General features: G+C 46.5%; 1 protein-coding gene across 1 annotated transcript in view; it reads left to right on the top strand.

The window, feature by feature from the left end:
- The window catches only part of HMCN1 (hemicentin 1), a 350,746-nt gene that overhangs the window by 235,424 nt on the left and 88,784 nt on the right, over positions 1-26,538 (top strand). The window contains exons 46-58 of the mRNA XM_040985773.1: positions 201-368; positions 3,407-3,520; positions 4,096-4,182; positions 6,220-6,411; positions 9,537-9,710; positions 11,155-11,268; positions 11,932-12,077; positions 15,933-16,083; positions 17,347-17,541; positions 19,382-19,495; positions 21,484-21,671; positions 22,646-22,742; positions 25,851-26,012. Coding sequence (XP_040841707.1) covers positions 201-368; positions 3,407-3,520; positions 4,096-4,182; positions 6,220-6,411; positions 9,537-9,710; positions 11,155-11,268; positions 11,932-12,077; positions 15,933-16,083; positions 17,347-17,541; positions 19,382-19,495; positions 21,484-21,671; positions 22,646-22,742; positions 25,851-26,012 — 1,902 coding nt within the window. The remainder of the gene's footprint in view (positions 1-200; positions 369-3,406; positions 3,521-4,095; positions 4,183-6,219; positions 6,412-9,536; positions 9,711-11,154; positions 11,269-11,931; positions 12,078-15,932; positions 16,084-17,346; positions 17,542-19,381; positions 19,496-21,483; positions 21,672-22,645; positions 22,743-25,850; positions 26,013-26,538) is intronic.

Genomic DNA, 26,538 nt, shown 5'->3' on the forward strand with positions numbered 1-26,538 from the left:
AGAAGTGACACATGCACTCCCAGAAATGTCACACTTTCACAGCAGAAATCAAAATGCTCATTGTTGTGATTGCTTGTTTTGCTCACTGTTGGTTAGGAAAGCTGGAGTTTGATTATCACCAGCAAGCGTCTTGGTGCTGTGTGTGCTCTGTGGGAGCTACCTTCCTTCTCACTGCCTGCCGGTTTGCTTCTCCCTTGCAGCACCACCAAGCTTTATAGGAAACCAGGGCGCAGCTGAAAACATCAGTGTGGTGGAAAAGAGCCCGGTGTCCCTGAGCTGCGAGGCTTCAGGAATCCCTCTGCCCTCAGTGACCTGGCTCAAGGACGGCTGGCCCGTCAGCCTCAGCACTTCCGCCAGGATCCTCTCAGGTACTTCCGGTCCCAGCAGCCACGGCGTCTGTTCAGCCTGAGCACCTTGCTTCTCCTTGCTGTCATAACTCCTGTGAAACACACTATAATTCATCTTAAGAAAAAGCTGTTTGGGCTATTTAAGGAAGGTGCAGGGGGCTCTGCGAGGTTGGGGGAACCTGTCCCTGGATTCCTGGAAACATTAAGCTGACCTAACATTTGTTTCTTCACTCATGGGGTGTTTGTGCCGTAATGGGGCCAGTTCACGAAGCAAAGGATTAGGAGAGACAAAACCAAACCCCAAGTCACAGCAAGTCTTGTTACCCCGTGAGTCACGCGGGCGGACCCTGTGACCGAGAACCTCAGCTCCCACGTGACTGCTGGGGCTGTTTGCGTTTGTAGGAGCGGAGAGTTTCCTGTGAGCTAAGATTTGATCAAGACTATAAAGAAAAGCTGGTTGGCATACTCCTCATCCAAGTGTGCAGGAGACTAGGGTGGCTTCTCCGGAGGGATTCACCCAGGTGGTGGCTCTGCAGGCCGTGCCACGGGAGCTGCGCCTGGCACGGGGGGGATGGCCTGGACTTGAGAAGGTTGAGCCAAGTCTGTGGTTAGTGAAAAGCTCCAATACTTAGAATAAGGCCTACTATGTTGAATGAGGACTTCCAGATTTAAACATCCCTCATGCTAGGACTTTGGAGTCAAACCAAGCAAAAGGAAGATTAAATCAATGCCTGCACTCAATTTCAACAAAGGCTTTAACTGTTATCAGGGCGTTCAGCTTCAGACTCCTTCACAGGCAAAGACCTCAGAATGGCTGACTCAGTTTATGTTAACAGGGTGAGGTACTTATCAGAAACAAATGCATTATTACATTTCCTGTTACCTTGTATCTGAAAGATCATATGCTATCCTGTGCCTTTGGGATTAGGTTATTTCACGGAGCATAATTGCCCCTCGTTGGGATCATTTTGTTGCACATGGTAGAATTTCACTCTTTTTAGTGGGTTAGTATTCCATAGAGTAGATGTAGCATAGTTTCTTTATCCATTCCTCTTTCGACAGGCATGCTGGGTTATTTCCGTGTCTTTGTCGTTGTAGGTTGTGTTGCTCTAAATATAGGATTGCAGGTCTCACCTGCAGATTCCGTTTCCTTTGGACATATTCCCAGCAGTGGGATGGCTGGGTCATACCACAGATCACTTTTCAGTCGTCTTAGCACTCTCTGCATTGACTTCCATCGCAGCTGCACCTGCTGCACTCCCAACGGTGGTGCCTTTCTCCCCACACCCATGCCTGCAGGTGTTATTAGTAGATTTATGAATGTAAGGGTCATGGATGTGAATGGGTATGTTGCTTTTGTCTAATCTCAAGATCAAAATTAATGTCGGTGCGGGAAAGATTCTGGGAGCAAACTGTGAAATGACTCAGAGAAGCCATTTTTTACAATTGAGGTGGTTAACTTCCTGCCTAGGGTGCCAGGCCATGCTAGCTCGTTCAGTGTGCTAACTCCCATTTCATTGCATGTCAAGTGAGGGTGTTAGGTTGGCTGTCAGGGTCTCTTTGGGGCTGAAGTCAGGTGATGTGGAGGAACGAATGCCATGCTTGCATCTGGGTGAGCCTCTGGGGCATGCCGGGATTCCTGTCGTGGATAGAGTGGTGCAAGCTCTGTGGCCGCCCTGTCCTTGGAAGCTGTGGTGCTCCTTCCTGGACTGCCATGTGTCCACAGGTATTCTCATCTGAAAATCATCCTCTTATTTGTGGGTTTGAACAGAATTTCCATTTGCTGAGAAAATAGGAACTTGTTAAATCCAGTGGCTACAACTGAGTTCCTCCCCTTGGAAACAGCAGTCAAGGGTGATGTCCTGGGCTTTGCCGCAGATTTACAGGGTGGGGTTTTGCTTTGATTTCAAGGTGCTTTGCTGGACTACAAGCTAAACAGCCCTGAGCAGCCTAGAAGTGCCTACCCCTGTGGAGCACTGCCAAGGAGCCCTGGCATCTCCGAATCCCGGCGTGTGTCTGTGTGAGAGGAGGGAGAAGCCATGTGCGCAGGGGAGCTGCTGTCGTCGGTTACACGTGTGCTGTCTCAATTAGCCCTGCTGAGACAGGCCCTGCTGCTTTTCTGAAAGCAGCACTTGCTGAAGCCATCGGCCGAGACCAGACAGTCGATGTAGAAATGTACAGAAGAGTAACTGCCAGTCGGTCTGTTTTGTGAGTCGCTGGCTGGAGCGAGAGGGCCAGAGAAGGCCACTCACCTCTGAGGCTGGGGTGAGGTCTGGAGCCAGCAGTGCATCCAACAAATCGTGCTGCTTTGCACAGTCTCAGCTGGCATCACTGACTGCAGGTCACAGCGAGGGACGAAAAGGACCAGTTTCAAATAACCAGCTATGTTTATCTAAATAAGAAACTCTTAGGTCTGCTTCCAGAGCATGCTGAAAACACCCCATGCAAATGAGAGCCCCGCCAAACCAGATCTGGGTGAATTTTCATGTGTGAATGTTATGTCTGTTACCTTTTTTGTTCTTCAAGCTCGGGATGCTAAGTCTAGCTATGCCAGTTGGAAAATAACTGCAAAATCTGAGAAAGGACTTAGTGTTTTGCTTGGACTCTCCCACCTTGGTGTGCTCTGAGATCTGGGCAGGCCTTCAGCTCGGCTTCTTGGTTCCTGCGTCTTTGCGCTCTCCTGGAGTCCCCTCCGGGTTATATCCTCAGGTGGGATGCTTTTCCTGAAGGAATAACCTTTCTTCAAATGAGTGTTACCTGGGAGCTCATTCTGCATAGCCTTCAGCTCTGTACGAGGTGACCCTGTGGCTTTAGATCCAGTTAGAGGAGTGTAGGGGCCCAGGACACTCTGCTGAAAGCTGGGAGTCCGGCTAGATGGCTTCACCACCCAAGGAGTCCATGTCCCCACATCTGGGCTGCTGCTGTGTTGGTGTGTTCCGATTCCATCTGCCAGCAGCAGAGTGGCAGCTTTGCCTAGACGTCCAGTCACCATTTTCTGAAGCCCAGTGTCATCTGCAGTTGTGTTGATTTTGAAGTCATCTGGTTGTTTGTTTCTGCAGGAGGCAGGACCCTCCGGCTGATGCAGGCCAGGGTCGAGGACACAGGCCAGTATACATGCGTCGTCAGGAACGCAGCAGGCGAAGGAAGAAAACTCTTCGGACTTTCAGTACTGGGTACTTTGATCGTTTGTAATATCTGCAAGTTGGCTTGAATACTTGCTGGAAGTTGAGTTGAAACTGATTTACAGCTTCATCTCGTGTCGGAGTGTTCTTTGGGCCCTGGGCTGTGTGACTCTGGGCAAGAATTCAATGTTAGGATTGTCGGGAGACCATCAGTCTGATGATTTAGCTAAAATGCCTTGTCTCGCTAGTTCACAGTTGCCAACAATGTTCTTGAGATGCTAAATGACTTGTTTATTGTGAGTGCTTCTTAGAGCGATGGTGGGGGAAATAAATGTCGAGTAAATGTTTTACTCTTGATTTGTTGAGCAATTTGTGTCCAGACTTTGTGATTTATATCATAATAAAACTCATTATAATTGGATTCATGGCATAAAAACTTTATCCCTTAAAAGTAGTATTGATGAGAATGTTATGACATTCCAGTAATCACGTCATGAATGGCAATTTGGAGATTTGTTTTAAGAATTACAGCATTCTAAAAATGTAATCGTGGATGCCTCTAAAACATCCCTGCTGTTAGAGCTAACAGTCGCCGTGTTTCTGTGTTGTTTTGTTTTCTTTTTCAGTTCCACCGCACATTGTAGGTGACAGTCCCCTGGAAGACGTGACAGTGAAAGAGAAGCACAGTGTGACTCTGACCTGTGAGGTGACAGGTGAGGGTCCCGCCCCCTCCGCTGCTGCTCTTACCCTCTGCTCTCTGAAACTGGGTGCCTGCAGGTGCAGCCTCTGCAGCTGAAGCTCAGCTCCTTCCTGCCTAGTCGCAGTGTAGAGGATCCCCCATGGGTTCTGTGGAGATAAGGGCAGGTGCCAGCGAGAGCTGTAGGAAGACACTGGCCTTTGTTTGAATTCAATCCGTTCTTGATCTTCCCTCTGCCTTCTCCTGTCCCAGCTCGCCTTCCTTGCTGTGTCCTTCCTGGGCTCTGCTTTTCCCATTGTCCTGAAGTTCATTTGAAAGAAGCCAGATGGGCATCTTAGTGTGAAGATGACTTTATTTTATGGTGGGAATTACTGGTGGGATGGGGTGGGGGACTGTTGTAAGGCCGCGCGAAGTGAGGACAACCTTACCGACTCGAGAAAGTGAGTCTCCCCGATGGTCAGCGAAGACGAGGCTTGATGCAAAAGCATGAGGTTTTATTCGGGTACCAGTGCACTGGGGCTGGGGCCAGTTCCTCACGCAGGAGGGCAGACACACCAGCCCCAAGCCATTACACAACATTCCTTTTATAGGCCAAAATTACTTACACAGCATTTTAAAATCACTTGCACAAAGGATAAAGGCTAAAACCATAAAATCATAAACCTAGGGGCTTTTATTCTGACTATTACATCATAAGTCTGCTGTTTCTTTCAGTTCCTTGTCACAGTTTTCCTTGAGTTTGCTTTTTTCAGACCTTTGGAGCCTCCTTCAAGAAGTCAGGGACTTTCTGTCTCCTCACTATTTACCTTGATTCCTCCTGAGATGCCTGTCTCAGGGCCACTGTTGAACTTTGAATCCTGAGTCCCAATTGAACTCAATCATTTACCAAGAGAAGTCCTATTCAGCTATTCTCAGCAAGCAAGATACAGAAGGCAAAGAAGCAAGTTAAATTTCTCTATCGTAAATTTTCCTTTTCACTGTCATCTCATCACATGTTACAAAGAGACTGGGGATTAGGAAAAATAAATTAAAAATGAATAATTACAAAAGCGGTTTGACATCTTTACCAGCAAATCAGTTTTGTTGCTGGGAATCAAAGTAGACACAGCTGCAGGCGCTTCTCCAGCCTGATTCCTGCTGTAAATGGCCTCACAGGTTAAAGCAGCAGTGAGAGTAACCCCCTAACGGTTCACCAGAAGTTTACATTTGAAGGAAGGTTTGATGAGCTTGTTATTTTCTTGTTTACGTACTTTGAATGAACAGTAGAAATAAGGAAGGAAGGAAATGTTTCTGTTGTCAAGGGCAGAGCTAAAGAGCCACAGACACTGACTGAACCTCTCCGTGTTCCTTCTAGAAGCACGGTCCCAGCAACAAATGCTGCATGGAGACCAGTCACCTTCATGTCACACCTTTCTTCCCTTGAGGTCTCCAGTTAGAATATATCATCCTGGCCTTCCATTCCTAACATGATTTGATTGCCATTGAAATGTCAAAAATTATTCTGATAGTTTAAAACTTAACATTAGTCTCACTGCAAACTAAATATTAAATTGCTATACTAGCAATATGCCTGTATCTTTATATCTGTCTGTATGCTGGAATCCTGACGCAAACTCAAAATAGCTGAGTTGTTTGGTTAGATGTTTTACATTTTTACAGATTTTTCTGCAAAACTATAGATTTGTAAAAAAAAAAAATGCAGCATGAGTGCAGAGGTATTCATAATAATTTTTGTAAAAGTACATCCACATTTTTAAGTGTGGTACAAATTTAGTCAAACACACAGGCCAGTTTGGAATCATTTCACTTACAGATGGAAACTCACCTACGTTTGGAAATGAGTTGTGATCCGTGTATTATTTTAGTCATAGCAGAATCATTGTCACTGTACAATGGAGAGTTTGTAAGTGGATTTTTAAAATCAGTGCTCACAGCGTTATCTTAGAAGTAGGGCACGTAGAAAGGGAAATGAGTGAAAAACTCCTGTTTTAAACTTTAAGCACTACAGACTTGAGGCTGGTGACCAACTCTCAGAAATGGCTTTTTCCCACAGGGCATCCCGTCCCCAAAGTCACATGGCACAGAGACGGGCAGCTGCTCCAGGAGGATGGAGCCCATCGCCTTCTGTCCGGTGGCCGTTTTCTGCAGATCACCAGTGCCCAAGTGTCGCACACTGGACGATACACGTGCCTGGCATCCAATCCAGCTGGGGACAAGAGCAAGAGTTTCAGCCTGACCGTGTTTAGTAGGTGCAATTTCGCTTCAAGTTTTGAAGAACCAAACAGGAGTATGACTAAATATTCTATTTTCTCTGCTTAATGTTTTTATTATATGAGACTGGCTTCCTGGGATAATCCTGCAGTTTCAGCATCCAATATGGGCACTGATTCTAATCCTGGTTGCCCTTCTTCCAATCCAGCTCCCTGCTAATGGCCTGGGGAAAGCAGCAGAGCGGCCCAGGTATTAGTGGAGTGTAGTTTATCCCCACCTATGTAATTGTCGTTTCCTATAAATCACTGCTGTTTGAAATCAGTATCTGCAACCCAGATCTTTCCCTCAAGACTCAAATGTCTGTGGACTTTGAAGTGTCTCCGAGGTGCTTCAGATTCCAGTTCTTCAGAGAGCAAGCATCTTCCCCACCTAAGCGAGAAGACCTTTCTGCTTTTTCTGTTTAGAAGCAGATAGACTAACAGAAAAGACCTGGGGTTGTCTTTGACCCCTCATACTGTATGATCGAGTCTGCTTGTCAATGTCCCCTGCCTTTCTGTAGTCAATCCTTCCTCAGTCCCTCCATCTCCTAGGAACCAGTGTTCCTCTGAGCTCTTGCACCCAGTTTGCTTTTAATCCTATTCACTGATGCATTGGAAAGGCAGCAGGGACACGCAGAGAGACAGAACCTCCCAGACAGCCACCTCAGCTGGTGCAAGGAACCACAGCGAGCCAACCACTCAGTCCTGCTGTGCTCCGGGGTCGCCCTTAGCGGGGAGGCGGCGTGGGAACTCCATCACATGTGCTTGGATGTGGGAGGGGGCATCTTGACTGCTGCCCGCTCCTGTGGCTGCCAGTGTGGCCTTGAACCTGCTCTCTGAGTTCTCCCGGCTTGCCCTTCCCCTCCCCGTTTCACCACCATGAGTCCTTCAGGCCCATTTTCAGATACTCACATCTCAGACGGGGCTTGGCGCCCTTCCTCACTCACCTGCCCCGATAGTCCTGTCACCACTGCCTCTTTCTGCAGAATGTTGGGTTTCCTTCATTTTTGTTTAGATTTTATTGATTTTTTTTTTTTGAAAGGCAGAGTTAGAGATCTTCCACCTGCTGGTTTGCTCCTCAAATAACCATATCGACCTGGGGTGGGGCAAACTCAAAGCCTCAAGCCAGATGTTTTTCTGGGTCTTCCATGTGGGTTGTAGAGGCCCAAAGACTTGGGGTGTCCTATGCTGCTTTCCCAAGCAAAGGAGCCGGGAGCTCAGTTGAAAGTGGAACAGCCAGGACTCAAATTGACACACACAGGATGTCAGTGCTGCAGAAGCCTAGTGCACTGAGCCGCGTGCCAGCCCGTGAATTGCTTCTTTAGGTGTTATCTCCTCCTGTAACGAGTGGGTGTTGAGGGGAACCTCACTGCTTTTGTGTAGAAGAACAGTCTGTCAGTTGCATTCTGTAAGTTAAGGAATGGAGTCATACAATTATACAAATAAATACATTGGAAATTTAGAAATGGATGTTTAGAAAACTCTGTAAAACACATCTTCAGGGCCCAGCGTGGTAGCCAAGTGGCTTAAGTTCTCACTTTGCGTGAGCCAGGATCCTGTATGGGCCCCAGTTCTAATCCCGGCGGCCCTGCTTCCCGTCCAGCTCCCTTCTTGTGGCCTGAGAAAGCAGTCCAGGATGGACCAGAGCCTTGGGACCCTGTACCCGCATGGGAGACCCTGAAGAAGCTCCTGGCTTTGGATTGGCTCAGCTCTGGCCTTTGTGGCCATTTGAGCAGTGAACCAATAGATGGAAGATCTTTTTCTGTCTCTCCTTCTCTCTGTAAAACTGCCTTTCCAATTTAAAAAAAAAATTTTTTAATAAAAGACAACAAACAACCCTGTGAAGCAAAAACAGTCCTGTAAAAAAAATGGGTGAAGGAAATGAACATTTTCCAAAAGAACAAATTGGCTAATAAACATGCAAAAAAATGCTCAGGCAATGTCAGAGAGGTACAAATGAAAACCACACTGCGGTTCCACCTAACTCCAGTGAGATTGGTCTGCATTCAGAACGCCACTGACAACACCTGCTGATGTGGCTGTAGGAAGAAAGTTTACCCTCCTTCAATCTGGGTGGGAGTGTAGGCTGGATAACCACTGTGGAAGTCAGTATGGAGAGTGCTGAGACAACTGAGAATAAACCTGCCGTGGCTCAGCCATCCCGCTGCTGGGAATAAATGCTAAGGAAATGGGATCTGCATATGAGAACGGGATCTGTAACCCTGTAATCACAGCAACATAATCTACAATCGCGAAGACATGTCAACAGCCCAGATGCCTGTCCAAAGAGCAGTGAATAAAGAAAGTGGTACATCTACTCCACGGATACTACTCAGCTGTGAAAAAGAATGAAATTCTACCATTTGCAACTGAATAGTTCCAACTAGAGACCATTATGCTCAGTGAAATAAGTCAATCCCAAAAGAACAAGCATCATACGTTCTCTCTGATACAAAGTAGCTTGCTTGCTAAATACAAGATCAATAGCCCTTTCAATACTGTTTTTGCTACATCTCATGCGTTTTGATATTTTTGTTTTTATTTCCATTTCTTCAAAATAGTTTCTTTTGTGTTATTAAGTTTTTACTGACACATAGGTCACACAATAGCATCTTCCCCAGGAAGGTGTCTGATTTCCTTTTTCATTTCTTCAGCAACACACCGGTCATTCAGTGGCATGTTCGTTCATGCTGTTGTAAATTCTGTATTTTTCTTTTTGATGTTGATTTTGCTTTATGGCTTTTCATTTATAGGGATATGTAGTAACTGGGAAGTAGAGACTGTCCCATAGAGATGTGAACACAGAATGTGGTGTGCATCTCCACTTACAAATCAAAGACAGACTCCCAATGAAACTGTTACATGTGTCCTGACAATAGGATGCTGGACTGTCTGTCACTGTCTGCGCCTGTAATGTCAGCACACACTCAGACAGCAGAATGAGGGACTCAGGACTGTTATGAAGGACTGCGCTGTTGTAATAATATGGGGGAAAATCAGTGGCGGTAGAGGGGGTAAGGGAAATCCAGAACCTGTGGAATTGTATCATAAGATAATTTAAAAAAAAAAAAACAAAATTTGAAAAGCAAAAGCATGTCTTCAAGCATTAACTGTTTTTCAGTCTCTCCAACAATCGCTGGCGTGGACAGTGATGGCAGCCCTGAAGATGTCACCGTTGTCCTTCACAGCCCCACGTCTCTGGTCTGCGAGGCCTACTCTCACCCTCCAGCTACCATCACGTGGTCCAAGGGTGGCGTCCCTCTGGAGTCCAACCAGCACGTTCGCATTCTCCCAGGTGACGCGTTCGCTTCAGATGCGGCTGTGCCATCTGCTGTTATAGAAAAGCAGAATCATTTTGGTTACTTGTTTTGAAAGGCTACATTAATATGTTAATTTCTAATGTTTGTATATATCTTAATGATCTAAGGTACTAAAATAATGTTTTGAAAGATCAGGATAATAACGAGGTGAAAAAATAATGCTGCCGTATAATCAATTTGTTGCCAAACTAATCTGGAATTTAAAAACCGGGAGGTTGATTTCTTATTGAACATTGACAGAGAGTTTGTGTTTGAGAGTTTATTTATTGTTTTGTTGATACATTTATTTGAGAGAGCTCTCGGTAGTTCCCCTGATGGCCACAGTGGCTGGAACTAGACCAGGCGGAAGCTCCGAGCCAAGAGCTTCAGCCAGGACTCCAGGTGGGTGACAGACACTGCCTGACCCATTCTGTGCTGTCCTCCAAGTACAGGCGAGGAGCTAGGGTGAGGGGCAGAATCATAACTCAAACCCACAAACTCCCACTGGAATTTAATAGGTAGGCCCAGCACTACCCCATTCCTCTTTGATGCCTGGCAGTGTATATAATCTAGAACTGAAATGCGTAAACACTGGGTGTAAGTCGCTGTCTCATGGAGAAAAGATAGTATCTGTTAAAAGTTTCTCAGCAACATGAACCATGAATAATCATGGCTTATAAATGATCCAGGAGCGTGATAAATTGAGCAGTGAAATTTTGTAAGGAAAGAAGAAATGGCTACCATGGGCTGAACTTGTCAGAAACAGCTTTGTTGCTTAGTGAGAAATTTGGATAGACATTAAAGAAATTTCTAGAAAATGAGTTAGAAAAGCTTTCACATCCATCAGAGTGACTCAGACGAAAAAGGTGCAGAGAGGGCATGGCCGGCTCTGTGCTGGTGAACTTCTCAGCCCGAGTGGTGACTGGTCTGAGGTGTAGCTGTGATACGCGCAGTGGTCATGTGTTTCAGATGGTATGTGTGTGCTGTGTGTCTGTATGATGTATGTGTCTGGGTGTGTGTGCAGTGAGTGTTGTTAATGTATGGTGTCTAGGTGTGTGCCGTGTGTGGCAGGGAGAAAAGGGCCCAAGAGGCAAGCTGGAGTCCTGTTTGGATTCCTGGATTGAAGAGTTTTAATTCAGTCCATGGCTGTTGAAGCGGGCAGTGCCCTGAGGCCCGCCGCACGGCTGAGGGGGATGGGATGGTGAGGACAGAGACAGCGGAGCACAGTGGTGTCTGCAGGCGTGGAGGGCCGGGCATCATCACTGCGGTGGCCGACTGGGGCGGCAGTGAACTGCCATGCAGTGACGCCTGCCAAGCATGTTCCCCAGTGCGGGCACACACGTGAGAGCCCTGCCTGCTGTCAGAGCCGCCAGCCCTGTCCCCGTGTGCTTGCTCTGCCTCCACCGTGCTTTCAAAGACTTGATGTCCGTGATTTTCCAGGAGGACGAACACTGCAGATCCTGAGTGTGCAGGAGGACGATGCTGGAAGGTACTCGTGTGTGGCCACTAACGAGGCTGGCGAGATGGCCAAGCACTACGAACTGAAGGTCTACAGTAAGTGCTCGGTGAACTCTCCTTGTTGTGTCGCATTCCTCATTCGTGATAATTCAGGATACCGTCTGTGCAGCTTGCTTCACAAGGATGGGAGTAAAGGGAGCCTTGTGCCCGTGACCACACAGCTTACCATGGCGAAGCACCCGCCCTGCTCACTCCCCTTTGGTGAGGTGGCGTTGTGTTCTCTGCCTCTGATTTTCCGGCTTGTTTCTACGTTACTAGCTGCACTGAGTTGTACAGTTCCCCCAGACAAAACTGCAGCTGTGTGTACCCTGGGTGAGGTTTGGTGGCCTGAACTATTCCAGTGTGCCTTGACCCATTAAAGAAGAAAGGCTTGTAGGGACATGAGTAGAATCTACGTTTCAGCACTGATGGTCTCTCTGATGCCCTGCTGGTGTCTGCCTGGATACCTTGATGACCAGCAGCTGAGTGTATGTGGCGGCTTGTATGCAGACTGGGTCTGGAACAAGCAAACCTAACTTCTCTGGGAAGCACGAGAGCATGCTCCACTTTGTTGAAGGGCAGGATGGTGGGGTCCAAACACACCTGCACTACAAGGTGCTGGCATCGGCACTTCCTGGCGAAGCAGCCACCTCCGTACATTCTACTGTACTTGTATTGATAATCACTACGGGCTGACTCTTTAATCTTTGTTTGATGCAGTTCCACCTGTAATCAGCAAAGGGGACCTCTGGGGACCAGGCGCTTACCCTAAAGAAGTGAAGATCAAAGTCAACACCACGCTGACCTTGGAGTGCGAAGCCTACGCGGTTCCTTCTGCCTCGCTCAGCTGGTACAAGGATGGACAGGCCAGTCACAGCTTAGCTTTTTTTCACTTGCTGCTGATTTCTAAAAGACTTAAATGGACAGTGAAAAAAATCAAATGTACGCAGAGAACTGTTGTGTCCTTAAAACTAGCAAATCTCATGCCCCTGGTATCTCAAGCTCGAATATCTGAAACAGGCTGCACACTTTGGTGTTCTTTTTGCTGGGAAGTGTGTAGTATTCCAGAAGGCTGACGCATTCCCTGCTCTCTGCGTCAGTTGGGGCACAGAGTGCCATCGTGTGGTTTTACAAAACAAGTAAGTGTAATACACAGTGCCTAACAGTGTCAGCAAGATGGAGTTTCTTGGATGCTAAATGAACTCAGGGCTTGGATAAATGTCTTCTGCTATTATAAAATGTGACATTCTCCCTGTTGTTCACGCTGTGTTTGGTACGTATGCGAGGTGGCCGCGCTGCTGTTGGCCTGCCTTCCCCATAACCAGCTCTGTGGAAGCTCTGTTGCCATTGGAGACGTGCAGGTCACAGTCCTGGCTCAGAGCACTGCAGAGGCATAGGTTGGTTTCTCAGGTAGGATTTTTGCAGTACTGGCAGCTTGAAAAAAAAATGACTGATTAAAAAAAAAAAGCAAGCTTCATCTGGAAGCCATTGTCAAAGTATAGAACTCCCACTGAGCTCTGATTTTCTGTTTATGGTTTCATTTCTGTCTAAAAGCAGACTGCTTGCTACACCAATTCTACAAATAATCCTTTCTCCTTTAAAACCATGTTGCTATTTTAAGATTTCTCTAAAGCCTTTTTACACCTGTAATGATATATATTTTCACACATAGAAAAAATACAGATAGAAAAACTTCCTACAGAATTGCACAAGGAATGAGGTAGTTTCATTTTTTAAATTTCATTGTGAATACTTAAATTACACTTTGAAATCTGGACTCCAAAGTTGATAAAAATGTTGGCTTTCAGATGCCAACACTTGTGGGATTGGGACTGGTTCCCACTAATATAAACCATTGAAACTTCTAATTATTGTTATGTAAGTGATATGATTTTAATTATGATTCTCTGCATCCCAAGTCACTTCTTGAGCAGCTGCTACTTGCCAGATGTATCAGGGACAGAATTATGAAAGAAACTAAAACTCATGCCCATGCTAGGTTTAGAAAGATGAAAGAAAATAAACAAACCAGGCCTGGCACAGTAGCCTAGTAGCTAAAAGTCTTTGCCTTTCATGTGCTGGGATTCCATATGGGTGCTGGTTCTAATCCCGGCAGCTCCACTTTCCATCCAGCTCCCTGCCTGTGGCCTGGGAAAGCAGTGGAGGACGGCCCAAAGCCTTGGGACCCTGCACCCGTGTGGGAGACCTGGAAGAGCTCCAGGTTCCTGGTTTTGGATTGGCTTAGCTTTGGCTGTTGCAGCCACTTGGGGAGTGAATCATTGGATGAAAGATCTTCCTCCCTGTCTCTCCTCCTCTGTGTATATCTGACTTTCCAATAAAAAATAAAAACTAAATTTTAAAAACAAATAAACCAATGTAATACAGATGCCAGAGTAGGAGTGTGATGACTTGTTGAAGTAAGGATCTCATCTCTGATACGGTGATATGTAAGCAGCAACACGTGAAGAAGTGAAGGAAATAGCGGGGAAGATGCTCCGAAGAACCGGGCTTGCACAGGTGCACAGGGCCGGAGTGAGAATGCAGCCGTCACTGGGGACACAGGATGTGGCAGAAGAGTGGCTGGGGGCCAAGCCCTACTGCTTGGCAGAACAAGGAACTTTGTGATGACGAGAGGCCACCTGGGAGTTTTGAACATTTTGATATGATATGATGTGACATGATTGATATGACATGCAGTGTAAGGTGTTAATGGAAGTAAAACGCTGCTATCCTTGAGGGAGAAAGAGTCCAACTTTGAGGTTGCTGTAGTGGCCCAGAAGAGGCATCGTGGTCCCTTGGACCAAGGTGGCACAGGGAGTGGGGAGTAAAGGGAAGTGAAGCAGCTGTGATTTTGCATGACATTTTTAGGAGAATGACGTTGGGTGGCAGAGAAGAGGCACAAGAGTAAGCGCTGAGCTACTTCCTCACTGAGAGGTCGGAGGGCAGGGAGGGAAATCCCAGCAGAGTCAGATAAAAATGTGTCAGACACGTGCTGCTGGCAAGATAAAGACTTAGGAGTGACACAGCATCATTGGTAACCTTGGCAGTCTTTTTGGTCAAGAATACACAGTAACATCTGGAGTAGTTTCAGGAAAAGATGAAAGAAGCTGGGGTCAGCAAATGCAGAAAGCACTTTAAAATCACTTGACAGTGAATGGCGATAGAAAGTGTGGGTGTGGGCTGCAGCAGGAATGGCTGTCCAATGGAATAAGGGAAGATGATGGAGATGTGGGTGAGAGAGGATGTGGCTGCAGGGCGGTCCTGCAGTGGGCATGGGTCTCAGGCTGCAGAGACGGCTGCCTGCAGCAGAGTGGAATCCAGGAAGAGAAGGGGCTGTTGCTGCCCTTCCCCGCCCCCCAGGGTCAGCAGAGTGGAAGTCGGGAGGAGAACCCAGAAGGCTGACAAGATCACGGGCTCAGCAGGGTGTGAGGTATTTGGGGGATGTGGGAAGGTTAGGAGGTGGTGGTCAGAGAGCCAGAACTTGAGCCCGAGACCATGCAGAGGTGCAGGTACGGGTGACTAAGAGGTCAGGCAGCAGTAAGATGAAATGCTTGCAGAGGAGGTGTGGGAGGTCAGTGGTTGTCTGTGGGCATCGAAACCGCCAGCAGCCGTGAGGGAAGGTGGCTTCCGATGAGAGGGCAAAGTGAGGCTGCAAACTTCAAGGCATGAGGGAGTTTACTGTGGATAGAAACAGCAGCGTTCTACGTGTGGGCAATGCAGATATCAGAATGCAGAGATCCGTAAGTGAGTGATGGTTTTAACGCAACAGACCGCAAGAGTCAGCATGTAGCCTAGCATTTAGCATATCCACATGCCGGAACTTAAAACTTGGCTCCAGCCACCTCCCTGAGGCACATGTAGGAGCAGTGAGAGGGCTTAACTAACTGGATTTCTGCCCCCTTGTGGGAGACCTGGGTGAATTCCTGCCTTACAACCTCAGCCCTCAGCCAGCCCTGGCCCGCCCTGACCAGCTCTGACCCGCCCTGGCCCGCCTTGGCCCGCCCTGACCAGCCCTGACCCGCCCTGGCCTGCCCTGACCAGCCCTGACCCGCCCTGGCCCGCCCTGGCCCACCCTGACCAGCCCTGGCCCGCCCTGGCCCGCCCTGGCCCGCCCTGACCAGCCCTGGCCCGCCCTGACCCGCCCTGACCAGCTCTGACCAGCCCTGGCCCGCCCTGGCCTGCCCTGACCAGCCCTGGCCCTGGTAACATTTAGGAAGTGAGGTAGAGGACAGGAGCACTCTCTCCTGCTGTCTTTCAAATAAATGAACTAAAACAACATGTGAATATCTGTAGGTTAAAATTATTCACTTATGAAATCATGATTTCCTGAATGATAGGAACTATGGACTATAATCATATTATGCTAATACCATTTCTTGTTTAAGAAATTCTGGCATTTTCTACAAATTTTGATAAAAGGTCTCTTTATAAATACAATATGATATCAACTGGAATTTTTTTTCACATAGATAAATGAGTATCCAGTAACATAATTTTTACCCTAAAAGTGTACTTGAACTCAATGAAAGCATCACCCACATCTGAGCGTCCCCCTCAGTCATTGCAGTTACAGTTCTCATACAGTTTAGCACAAGGACAGAATGACCTGCCGTCTTGATTGTTTCGGATGGCATTTGATCTTCGTATAATAATCATGAAGGCATTGTCTTAGAGGATTTACGGGAATCCTTGAGGCTGACATTGCTGTCATCAAATCACAGGCCCTGAAGCCAGATGATCACGTGACCATCGGTGCTAACGGACACAGGCTCCAAATAAAGGAAGCTCAGATATCAGACACCGGGCGCTACACCTGTGTAGCATCCAACATCGCAGGTGATGATGAGCTGGACTTTGATGTGAATATACAAGGTAATACACACTGACCGCCTGTCATGTCGATGTATCCATCCGCCAAAGCAATGGGAGGCAGTGACTGGGTTTATCTCTGTAAAGAGTTTATAAAATCATTATTGAAAGTTTGGACTTGAGAAATCAAAGATGAATCCCTTTGTTCGGGGTTATTTTATTGTCTGTGTTTCTTTCTGGTGAACCTAAACATATCCGTCATTTACAAGGTTGGGACCATAGCACAGACCTCTATTTCCTCATCTTTTCTCTAATATTAAGTCATGAAATTTTCTGAGGGGTATTTACATAGAAGGCAGGAAGGTACTTAAGTACGGAATGCAGAGTGCTCAGACTTGGATCCAATTATGTTTACAGTTCCTACAAGTTCTGCGACTTAGGCAAGTTACCTAAATATTTTAAGCCTCCTTTTGCTTACTTTATGAGTGCTAAATGATGCAGAATGTTTAAAGCTGTTTAGAAAAACAACTTAGAAGTGATAGTTGCATTTGTCATGGTGCAAAGTGTTACCCTTAAGGTTGCCAAATACTCAACTTCATTTGTAACAACTGTGAGGTTTCATTAGTTAAGTGTCCAAATACTTAGGCAGCCAGACCTCTAGTTGAATGCCTGGTTGTTTCCAAGCTTCCCCTACTCATAAACAATGCTGTATTAAACACGTTAATATATAAAATACGTATCTGTCTGTGATTTTTCCTAAGGTGCACAGGACAAATTCTAGATCAGATGTTATATACTTTTGGTGCTTATCATGTTCAGGCAAGCCGCCTGCCAGCTAGTTCGTATTTATGCTCTGCAATGTGTGCGAACGTCATTCTTCCTGCTGAGCTTTTTAATGCTGATTCTACAACTTGTCCAGCTTTCTTAGAACACTGAGAAGTGCTCTCAGCAAAGCCAGTGTTTTGTGACAGTCTCTGCTTCTCCTACAGTGGCCCCTCTGTTACCTGTGTGCCCAAGCCTGTTGACAGGCACAGTGAAGTGTGACCACAGCACCCGTGCTCCACCTGGGAACCTGCTCCAGGGTCTGCGTGCCCAGGGTCTGGAGCTGGTGCTATGCAGGCACCCTCAGCTCCACCTGGGAACCTGCTCCAGGGTCTGTGTGTCCAGGGTTTGGAGCTGGTGCTATGTAGGTCCTTGCAAGTATTTGTGTGTTATCTAATATGTACAGCAAGGAATCACTGTTGTCAAATTTCAGTCACAAACTTAGTTTCATAGTCTGATGCTGGCCTTTGCACGTGACCCAGATTCCATGCTTTTCTCTCGTAGTTCCTCCAAGTTTCCAGAAACTCTGGGAAATAGGCAACATGCTGGACACGGGTAGGAGTGGTGAAGCCAAAGACGTGATCCTCAACAACCCAATTTCTCTTTACTGCGAGACAAATGCTGCCCCACCACCCACTCTGACATGGTACAAAGATGGCCATCCTCTGACCTCCAGTGATAAAGTGTTGATCTTACCAGGTAAAGGCGTCAGCAGCAGGGTGATGCTCGGGACCTGCCAGGGGTGTGTCTCCTCATCGAACAGAGTGGTTAGATGTCATGTGGCAGACCAAGGCTGCCGAATGCCACTGGTCCTCGGGTGCTGCAAAGGAACAGAGGGAGGCATGTGTGGGTGGGCCAGGAGACGCAGTGAGGTTCCCCAGTGCCCACTCTGCCATGGCCTTCGCTTCTCCAGTGCGGTGAGACTGCCAGACTTCTTTGCATTACTGATACTATCCTGATATATCATTGCAAATAGTTACTACTTAGTTTATCAAATACATTTATAAATAAACAGCAAAGATCACTAGTTTCAATTATTTTTGTTATGGTGGCATGGCTTATTGGTAGGCCTAAATTGTCACAAGACAACAACATTTTCTAGGCTGCTATTTAATTTTAGCAAGCATTTAGATATTCAGGGTTCGTCAAGATTCATTAAATTACATGCTTAATGCCAGCATGTTAAATAAATGTATGTGAATTTGCTCTCAATTAAATGAAAAAATGTCTTAAAAAACAAAAAGAAAAATTTAAGAGACTAAGTAGATATGATACTGGATATAATGTGATCCTAAACTAGCCTGGCTTTGGGGGAAAAATGGCAATAAAATAAGACATTATTTCAACATTAACGAGATTTGAATGTGGGCCAGGAATTGAGTAGTAGTTTTGTATCACTTAAATGCCACGCTTTTAATTGTCCCATCCAGCAGGACAGTCAATGGGGGTTGCAACCAACCTAGGAGAGAATGGGGGACAAAAGACACGAAGAATGGACAGCAAGACAGGATGTCTGATCAAGCTGTCAGTTTATTGATTTTAATTGAGGGTTTTTATATTCTTCAGTAACTAAGGCTCAGGGAGGAAAGGAGAAACTGGGACACAAGCCATGGTCTTAAGACTGATTGTTCTTGAGCAGCCACCATATCAACAATAGTAACCAGCATATCAACAATAGCATAGGTAATCAGTAACAGGATGTCGGCAGGTACAGCATAAATCACATTCTGAAACAGTTGCTAGAAACAATTGAAGCTAAGCGTGTGATTAGTTTCATAACTTCTTTCCCAAGCATCTAGCCAACAGGGGGTTTTCCACTGGCCCATAGTTCTATATTCAAAATGGCTTCAGTGTGGCTCTAGTCCATGGCTCCTGACATGGCTTCAGTGTGGCTGTAGTACACGCCTCCTGACATTTAATCATTCTATTGTGGATACATATGGGATTGTTCTGGATCTTAGGAATTAATGGCTGTATGAATATGCAGGCTTGATAGGGTACCATGTTCCCGACTCATCCTCACGTGATTCAAAGATGATATGCATATGACAGAGGCAGACTGAGCACTGGAGTAGCTAAGTAATTAGCAAGCATGGGTGGAAGTTTTTATACAATTATTGTGACTTGTTATGTTCAAAATGGAAACAACATGAGAAGTTAAAAATATATATTATAGTTCTTTCAAGATCGTCTTTTCTTATTTCTGTGTATTTCTTTCTCAAAAGAGTGCTTGCAGGAGCAATATAGAAACTACCCAAAATGCTCAAAGCTAGAGCAACACGTCCCTGAACTGCAGCAGCATTCCAGGGAGAGCATGGTCAGAGGGCCGTTCCTGAGATGGAGTCAGAGGGCCACTTGTGTAAACTAACTCGGTGCTCATTATGAAAGGTGGTATCAGGGCCTATAACCAAACACCTAGAGAAATCGGAGTCCCAAGGATCATGTGAGGAAGTCAGTGGGCCTGAAGACTTGGGTCCCTGCAGAGGGCCGTGCTCACACCAACACTGAAAGAGGTAATGGCTCTGGGGTCTGTTTCCAGGAGGGCGTGTGCTGCAGATCCCCCGGGCTGCTGTGGGCGACGCGGGGAGATACACGTGTGTGGCTGTGAACGAGGCCGGGCAGGACTCCCTCCAGTACGATGTCCGCATCCTCGGTGAGCAGTCTGTGCTCTTGTGTATTCTTCAACCTTTCATTCAGAAGCACTTTTGAGGAACTCACACTTGCATAAGATTATCCAGGAAGAGGGGGACGAGGGAAGACGCTGCAGTTCCACACTCATTTATTTGGCAGATGCCTGCAGCAAAGTGCCAGCACTGAGCCAAGCTCCCTAGAAACAGCTAAGGACCGTAAACCTAGGTCATTCTCCAGGCAACTGAGAACCCTGCAAAGGGAGGATGTGTTCATGCCAAGAGGTCTCAGGTGTGACTGGTCATTGAGGGGCTGCAGGGCCAGTTCATCAGAGCGGGATGGAAGGACACATCTCCTGGGCCATGTGGCTTAGTTTGACCTCAGCTGGGAAAGAATTGAGTTCAGAGTGAGTGATAAGAGCTGGAGTTAGGAAGTGCAGAAATTCTGGACTAAAATGGACGATGGGCTGGGTGGCCCAGAGGGCATGTCCAGGCCTTTGAGATGTTAGTTTACCTGGGGAGAAGCTAGAAGCAATGTTGGGTATGAGTTTGGAGTGTAAGGTTGGTGCAGAGCAAGGGAAATTAGCTGGCTCCAGCCACTGTTCACAGTGCACTCTCTTCACATCCAAGGCCCAGGCGTCCCTAAGAAGTGTTGAAGTGGGGAATGGGGCTGGACACAAGGCTTCCTGGCCGGAGTGCACGGCCTGGAGCGCCAAGTGGTTCAGTTCTTGCCTGATTTGTGTGTGTGCTCTATTAATGGCCTCATTTAATCTGAAGCTTAAATTTATTTTCAACCAAGCATCACTTCAAATAATATAATTTTATGTTATCCAAAGCGCAGTCAAAAGCGCTCAAGTTTTTATGTAAAATTATGCACTCAAAGCAACACTGCAATTCCACCATGTGATTTGTGATGTTGATTATTTTCCTAAAAGATTTTTAGTTTATTTGCTTGAAATCACCTACATCATAAACACACTCTTTACTGATTGCTGAAGACAGAGGGTGGGACGAGTAAGCTCCAAATAGGACAATGATTAATAGCTGTGGAAATCGATTTCTGCCTTTACAAAAGCAGTTAGCAAATGCATTCCTAGTTTATGAACATTTCTTTTTTTTAAATTCTGTGAACTCTGCCTGACATTTAGCCCAGTAGTTAAGTTGCTGCCAGCTAGTGTCAGGGTGCTGTGCTCAGTTGCTGCCACACAGACCCTGGACTGCAGCATTGTTGGCTGCAGTAGTGGGCTCCTGACACTCATGGGAAGTTGGATTGCATTCCTGGATGCTGGCTTTGGTCCCAGCTCAGCCCCCTCTGTCCATCGCAGCCCCGGAGGAGTGAAACAGCCCTGTGGAGAAGAGTACAAATGCATTTTTTTGGTTAGTGGATAGTATGGGAATTTTTCATAGCTGATAACAGTTTTATTTTAAGCAAGGATGATTATGTGGGAAGACCTAGAGTAGGAATTCTCAAACTTGTGTGTACGTAAGTGCCACGTGGAGAGACGGTCAGAGCACGGATTCTTGTCGATGCCTGATGAGGACGTCTGAGAGGGGCCTGGGAGTGTGTGTTTCTCACCGCTCTCCCGCTGTGGTGGAGGCTGGGGGCATATTCTGAAGAGCCCAGGCATTTTGCTTCCAAATAAGATGAAATATAAGATTTCAGACACACTTCATAGGATGTAACTTGTGTGACAATATAGCCATTTTATCCAAATGCTTCTGAGATGTTTGCCTAAAATCCCAGAGGGCGCAGTGGACAGGGCTGTGGGGGAAGAGCTGAGGCTGAGCTTGGGTGGGATTCCGTCAGAACTTCGAGGTGGGGGGGAGATCCCCCCAAACACTGTCTCTACACACCCCCGTGTTAGTGCCAGATGTTACCAGAGGAGTGTAGTTTTGTCCTCTAAGTTGTGCTTCTGTGTTATCATCATAAACTTGTTAAAGCTGTCAGAACTCCAGGATAATTCAGGAAAGACCTGTTGCCTGTCCTTATCTGTTTATTGCAATCATTTATTAGTGCCCCCCGTTATCAAGGGAGCCAGCAGCGATCTCCCCGAAGAGGTCACTGTGCTGACCAACAGGAGCGGGCGCATGGAGTGCCTGCCCAGTGGCAGCCCAGTGCCAAGGATTTCCTGGCACAAGGATGGCCAACCTCTGCCTCTAGACGATCGTCACAAATTCCTGTCTAATGGAAGAATTCTACAGGTAAAAGTGAAAATTCATTACTGACTGTGTATCCTGTAGTAACTGTTTTACATTGAAAAATAGTTGTAGTTAGTTAAGAAAATACTTGTAAATCATGGGTCTACAAAGACATTTGATATGATCTATTGATAGTGGAGGTGATCAGTAACAGTTCTGCCAGAATACACCTGGAAATTGCAAGTGAATCCTTCTGCCCTTACTCCTATTAGTGATTTTTGTTCAGGGCCAGCAACATTTAGATATATAGAAATTTCTGCAAAATAAACTGTAAACACAACCATCTATTGGCTGATACTGCACAGGAAGCCACGACTCCAATGAGTCAAAACAGTAGGCATTTGTTGGGCTTCCAAGTCTCCTGCCCAGCTTGTGGTGCCTCCCACGTGGTTGCTCTTACTCAGGGCGCTGCAGGTTGTGTAAGTGGTTCTGCTGGCGGTGGGTTCCTGCGAACAGGAGCCACAGAGGCCGGGACTGGGCTGTTTCCGCACCTTGTATTAGTACATTCCAGCAGGTTGGTCTTGGCTTCCTCACATGGCAGTGGCAGAATTCCAAAGGCGCAAGCAAGAGTGCTTAGCCCAGGTTTGGGAATGGTCCTGTTGGCTACCTCCTTCCCAAGTTGCATTGACCAGAGCCAGCCCATGGCCAACACACATCCATGCCTCTTCCCCTCCTCTTGATGGGACCCCTTGGCAGTCACATGATTGGAGCCCTGACAAGGATGTGGGAGGATGATCTAGGGCCTTTTGTAGCTGGTCATATACACAAATGTGTGTAAAGTTGACTTTATCTTAATTTATAAGGATTTCCCCTACCTAATGAAAACCAGCATCAACATTATTATATACAAACAGGATGCTCTTGTATAGGCCTGATATGTACTAGGAGGGGTATGTGTTATTTATTCTAGAAATACCAACAGATGCGTCAAATTGCATTATAAAAAAAACTTCAGTTGATCTTCATCTTTCCTTTAGATTGAAAATACTCAGATAGCGGATATCGGCAGGTACATGTGTGTCGCTGAGAACACAGCCGGAACTGCCAAAAAATATTTTAACCTCAATGTCCATGGTAAGAGCAGAGTGCCAGAAATGTCTGCAACTGTGTGTTTGAGCAGGCAGGGAAGCCATGCCTTGGATTATACAGGCTTGCTTTCTAGTTTTTGACTCGAGCTGTGTGTGAGCCTTGTGTCCAGTCACCTCTCTTCTGTTTTTCCACCATAGCTGGGAGGATTTATGAGGTATAGACCTTCCAGAGGTAGACTTTATGTAGTTGTACTCCCTTGAGTGCATTGACACTCGTATATGTGTTAAATGAGGGTAAGAATCGGAAACTCCAAGATGACAAGTTGATGTGCAGTTAGATCTTCTGCTTGTAGGAATTTATGCACTTCCTGAGATGGAGGGCTCCACTACCCAACAAGCTCCCTGGAGAAGAGTTCCCTGTATGGAGTTAATAATCGCTTTACAACCTTTACGTTCTTGTTCGTGCTGGACTCTCCCCATGTACTTTTGTTTTGGGGAAAACACACTTAGCTCTTTACCCCCAGAGAGGTAGCTTTATTTTGGGAAGACACAACTGCCAGCAGAATATCAAATTGGAGTTGATAAAAATTATTACAAGAGATTCCTTTAACATGAGCAAAACAAATATGCATGCAAATCCCAGATGACACAGCTGGCAGGTGCAAAGCCCAGTTTTGCCCAGCCAACCTGACCATCAAGGTTTGATGCTTAGCTGCTTCCTCTGTTGCCTCCTGCTGATTTCCACATCTATCTCATGCCTGCACGAAGGTAGAGGGCTTGCTGTGACTAGAGGCAGTCGGGGCAAAGAAGTGTTGGTGTCTAAATCCATAGTACCAGCCTCTGCTGGGTCCTGCATATTGCCTGCAATAACTGCTCTTGTCTCTGCCCCTTTGTGGCTCTCACTCCTTCATCTCCTGTCCTAATGCCACATTGCCTCTGACGGGGTGTGCATGATCTGTCATAAGGAGTCACCATGGCTAATGTGGCAGGAATCAAGGCGCCAGTGGGGTTTGGTTTCTGGAGAGGGCTTGTCCTGCACTTGATCCTAGCCAAGAGGCCAGAAAGCAATAGGGGGCTTTCCACTTGGCTTACAAGCAGCTGCTTTGTCCTGTGTGTCCTTTCTGAGCACACTGTTGGGGAGGTGAAGGGAGAGAAAGTGGGAGAAAGCCTCAGTTCTCTGCACCCTGCCAAAGGACAGATCTTAAGGTGTGGGGTTCCACCCTTAGGGCCTTATTTTGACTTTAATTACTTCGGTAGAGACCCCATGTCCCAGTACAGCCATACTCGGTGTTAAGGCTTCCACTTGCAAAATGGCTGGGAGAGTGTAAAACTTCAGTCCTTAAGAGCCATCTCTCGTTTTTTCTCAGGCTCCTCACCCAGTGTTTTACAGGGAAAAGAGAAGGTAAAGCGCAGAAGCCACCTCTGCATCCTGCTGTGCAATTGAGCTTGCTTCCCAGTTCTCTTCCTGCTCTTGCTTCTGTCCGGCAAGAGAGAAGCCCTGGTCCCCCAGAGGCCAGAGCTGAGCAGACTCTAGATCCTGCCTGTGCCTTCTCGCATTCTCTTGAATGTTGATACTCTTCTTGATGCTCCTTCCCAGGGTCTCCTTGGGCTGAACACGTCTTCCCACCTGCATGCCCAGCCCCCTCCACGTTCAAAGCTGAACAGAATCTCGGTTTTCTCTTTGCATCTCCCACAGCCCTGCATCCACTTCCGATGAAGCTGCCTCTGAGTGACTGGTCAGCCCCACAGTCGCTCGTCATGCTCCCTCTTCTTCCATCTGAGCATTTGACATGCTTGGTCCCTATCTCCCAAACTCCCCTCCTATGGCTCCATAACTCCCATGACTCCACAGCCCTTGTTTAGGCCTTGCCTCTCCTGTCCGTCTGCCCAGCTTTGACTTCACAGCTCCATAGCCTCTGGGTGGTTCTCTGCCCTTCTTGTTCTAAGACATTCCCTGCGTTCCCCAGTTTCAGTCATTGCCTTTGTGTAGTTTCCAGATTTTTATCTGCAGCCAGAGCCGTGGATCTTTCTGTCCACATAGCCATCTTCTTTGTCACAGATATGAGATGAGCGCTCTCACACAGTGAATATAAAACTGAACATGTAACCTCCCCCAGATCTGGTCCTCCTCCAAAGTTCTTGGTCTTGGTGAAGGGTACTGTTGTCTACGCATTGTTCAGTATGGAAGAATGGGTGTGACCTCTGACTCTTCTCTCTTGCTAAACCCTGCTCCATAACTGTGAGTCCTGAGGACTCGGAAACCCCCTACACACACACACACACACACACACACACACACACACACACACACACTCTACCACCACCCTGGTTAATAATTTTCTGATACCATCCTAGGCCCAGCTGTCTGCTGTACCCACAGTGGTGTCTTTTGAATGGATTTTTGATTGCAATGTGTTTCTGCTTCCCATTCCCTGGACTGTTTAATGCCACTTGGAAGCCTTAGAGCATCTTCTCCTTGTTCAGCCCTCCGATGCTCTGCCTCCCCATCACCACCTTGCTTTCTGCACTTCGACATTTTCAAAGCATGCCCTTTTGCTCTCTGAGCCTTACTTGATGCTCTTCCTTATTTCTGGAAGATAAACTCATTTCTTGGTCAGATTTTTAAGTATCTTTGTTCTTGTCACTTTATCCCTGCTAGGGTAGTTCCTTGTTGTCACCCAACCCTTCTGGTCAGCACTCATCACCTTTGTGGTTAGTAGGCAGTGCAGAGGGGTCGGTGAGGATACGGATCCAGAGCCAGGCTGCTCAGCTCTTGAACCTGTCTCTTCTGTAACTAGCTGGCGGTCCCTGAGCAAGTTGGTAACTTCTCAGAAAGGTGAATGAAGATTCAGTGAGATCGAGTATGTGAAATATTCAGAACTGTTCAATACTGCTAGCTGGATGTCTTTAGCATACAATGAATTCCATTTGCGCAGTTGTCCTTTTTTGCATTGCTCTAACCACCTGGTACACTGTCTAGGATACAGTAAGCAATCAGTCCATGTTTATGAATGAGTACACTTGCAGTGGAATTGTTAAATGGATAAAGAGTGAGCTCAGTGCTTTTAGTAGTCGGATTGTGTTTGCTAAATTGGAATATCTGTTACTGATATCCTCAGATTCACTTGTACTGTATTTACCATGTACCATGTAGTTCCTCCAAGTGTCATCGGTCCTAACCCTGAAAATCTCACTGTTGTGATGAACAATTTCATCTCTTTGACCTGTGAGGTCGCTGGTTTTCCACCGCCCGATCTCACCTGGCTCAGGAATGAACAACCCATCAAGCCAAACACAAATGTGCTGGTCGTGCCTGGTAAGGAAGTGATTACTGTAACATGGGCTAAGCTAACTTTCCTTTATTTTATTATGAATGGCATTTTAAACTAGTTTCTGCCCCAACTTTAGCCTAGCTGATCTTACGTGTTCACAATCATTGCCTGTATTTGCCCATTGGTGATCATTAAAGTGCGAGTATATGGACTTTTGTGATTTTGGTGGGAATGTGCAGTAATAGTATCTCCTTTGGCACATTGTCATATTTAGGAACAGAACAGCTTAATAATTCCAAGTGGTATAAAGTAAATAGTACAGTTATTGAGTAAATCCATTGGTAGTTTTTAATCAGTCCTAAAGATCTTTGAGAGTCAGTGATAAACTGGACTGTTGAGTGCGTGGGTGGGTAAATAGATGTCCAGACACAAATTGGTACAATGAATGGATGATGGGGGAGTGGGTGAGTGATTGCGTGATAAATACTGTCATAAGTTTCAACTCATAAAATACTAGTTAACATAATTCACCTATAGTATAATTACTGTTTGTTCACTAGAACCTTGATC

Source organism: Ochotona curzoniae, unplaced genomic scaffold (assembly GCF_017591425.1).
Source record: "Ochotona curzoniae isolate NIBS_2020 unplaced genomic scaffold, NIBS_Ocur_1.0 contig_430, whole genome shotgun sequence".
Lineage (NCBI taxonomy): Eukaryota > Metazoa > Chordata > Mammalia > Lagomorpha > Ochotonidae > Ochotona > Ochotona curzoniae.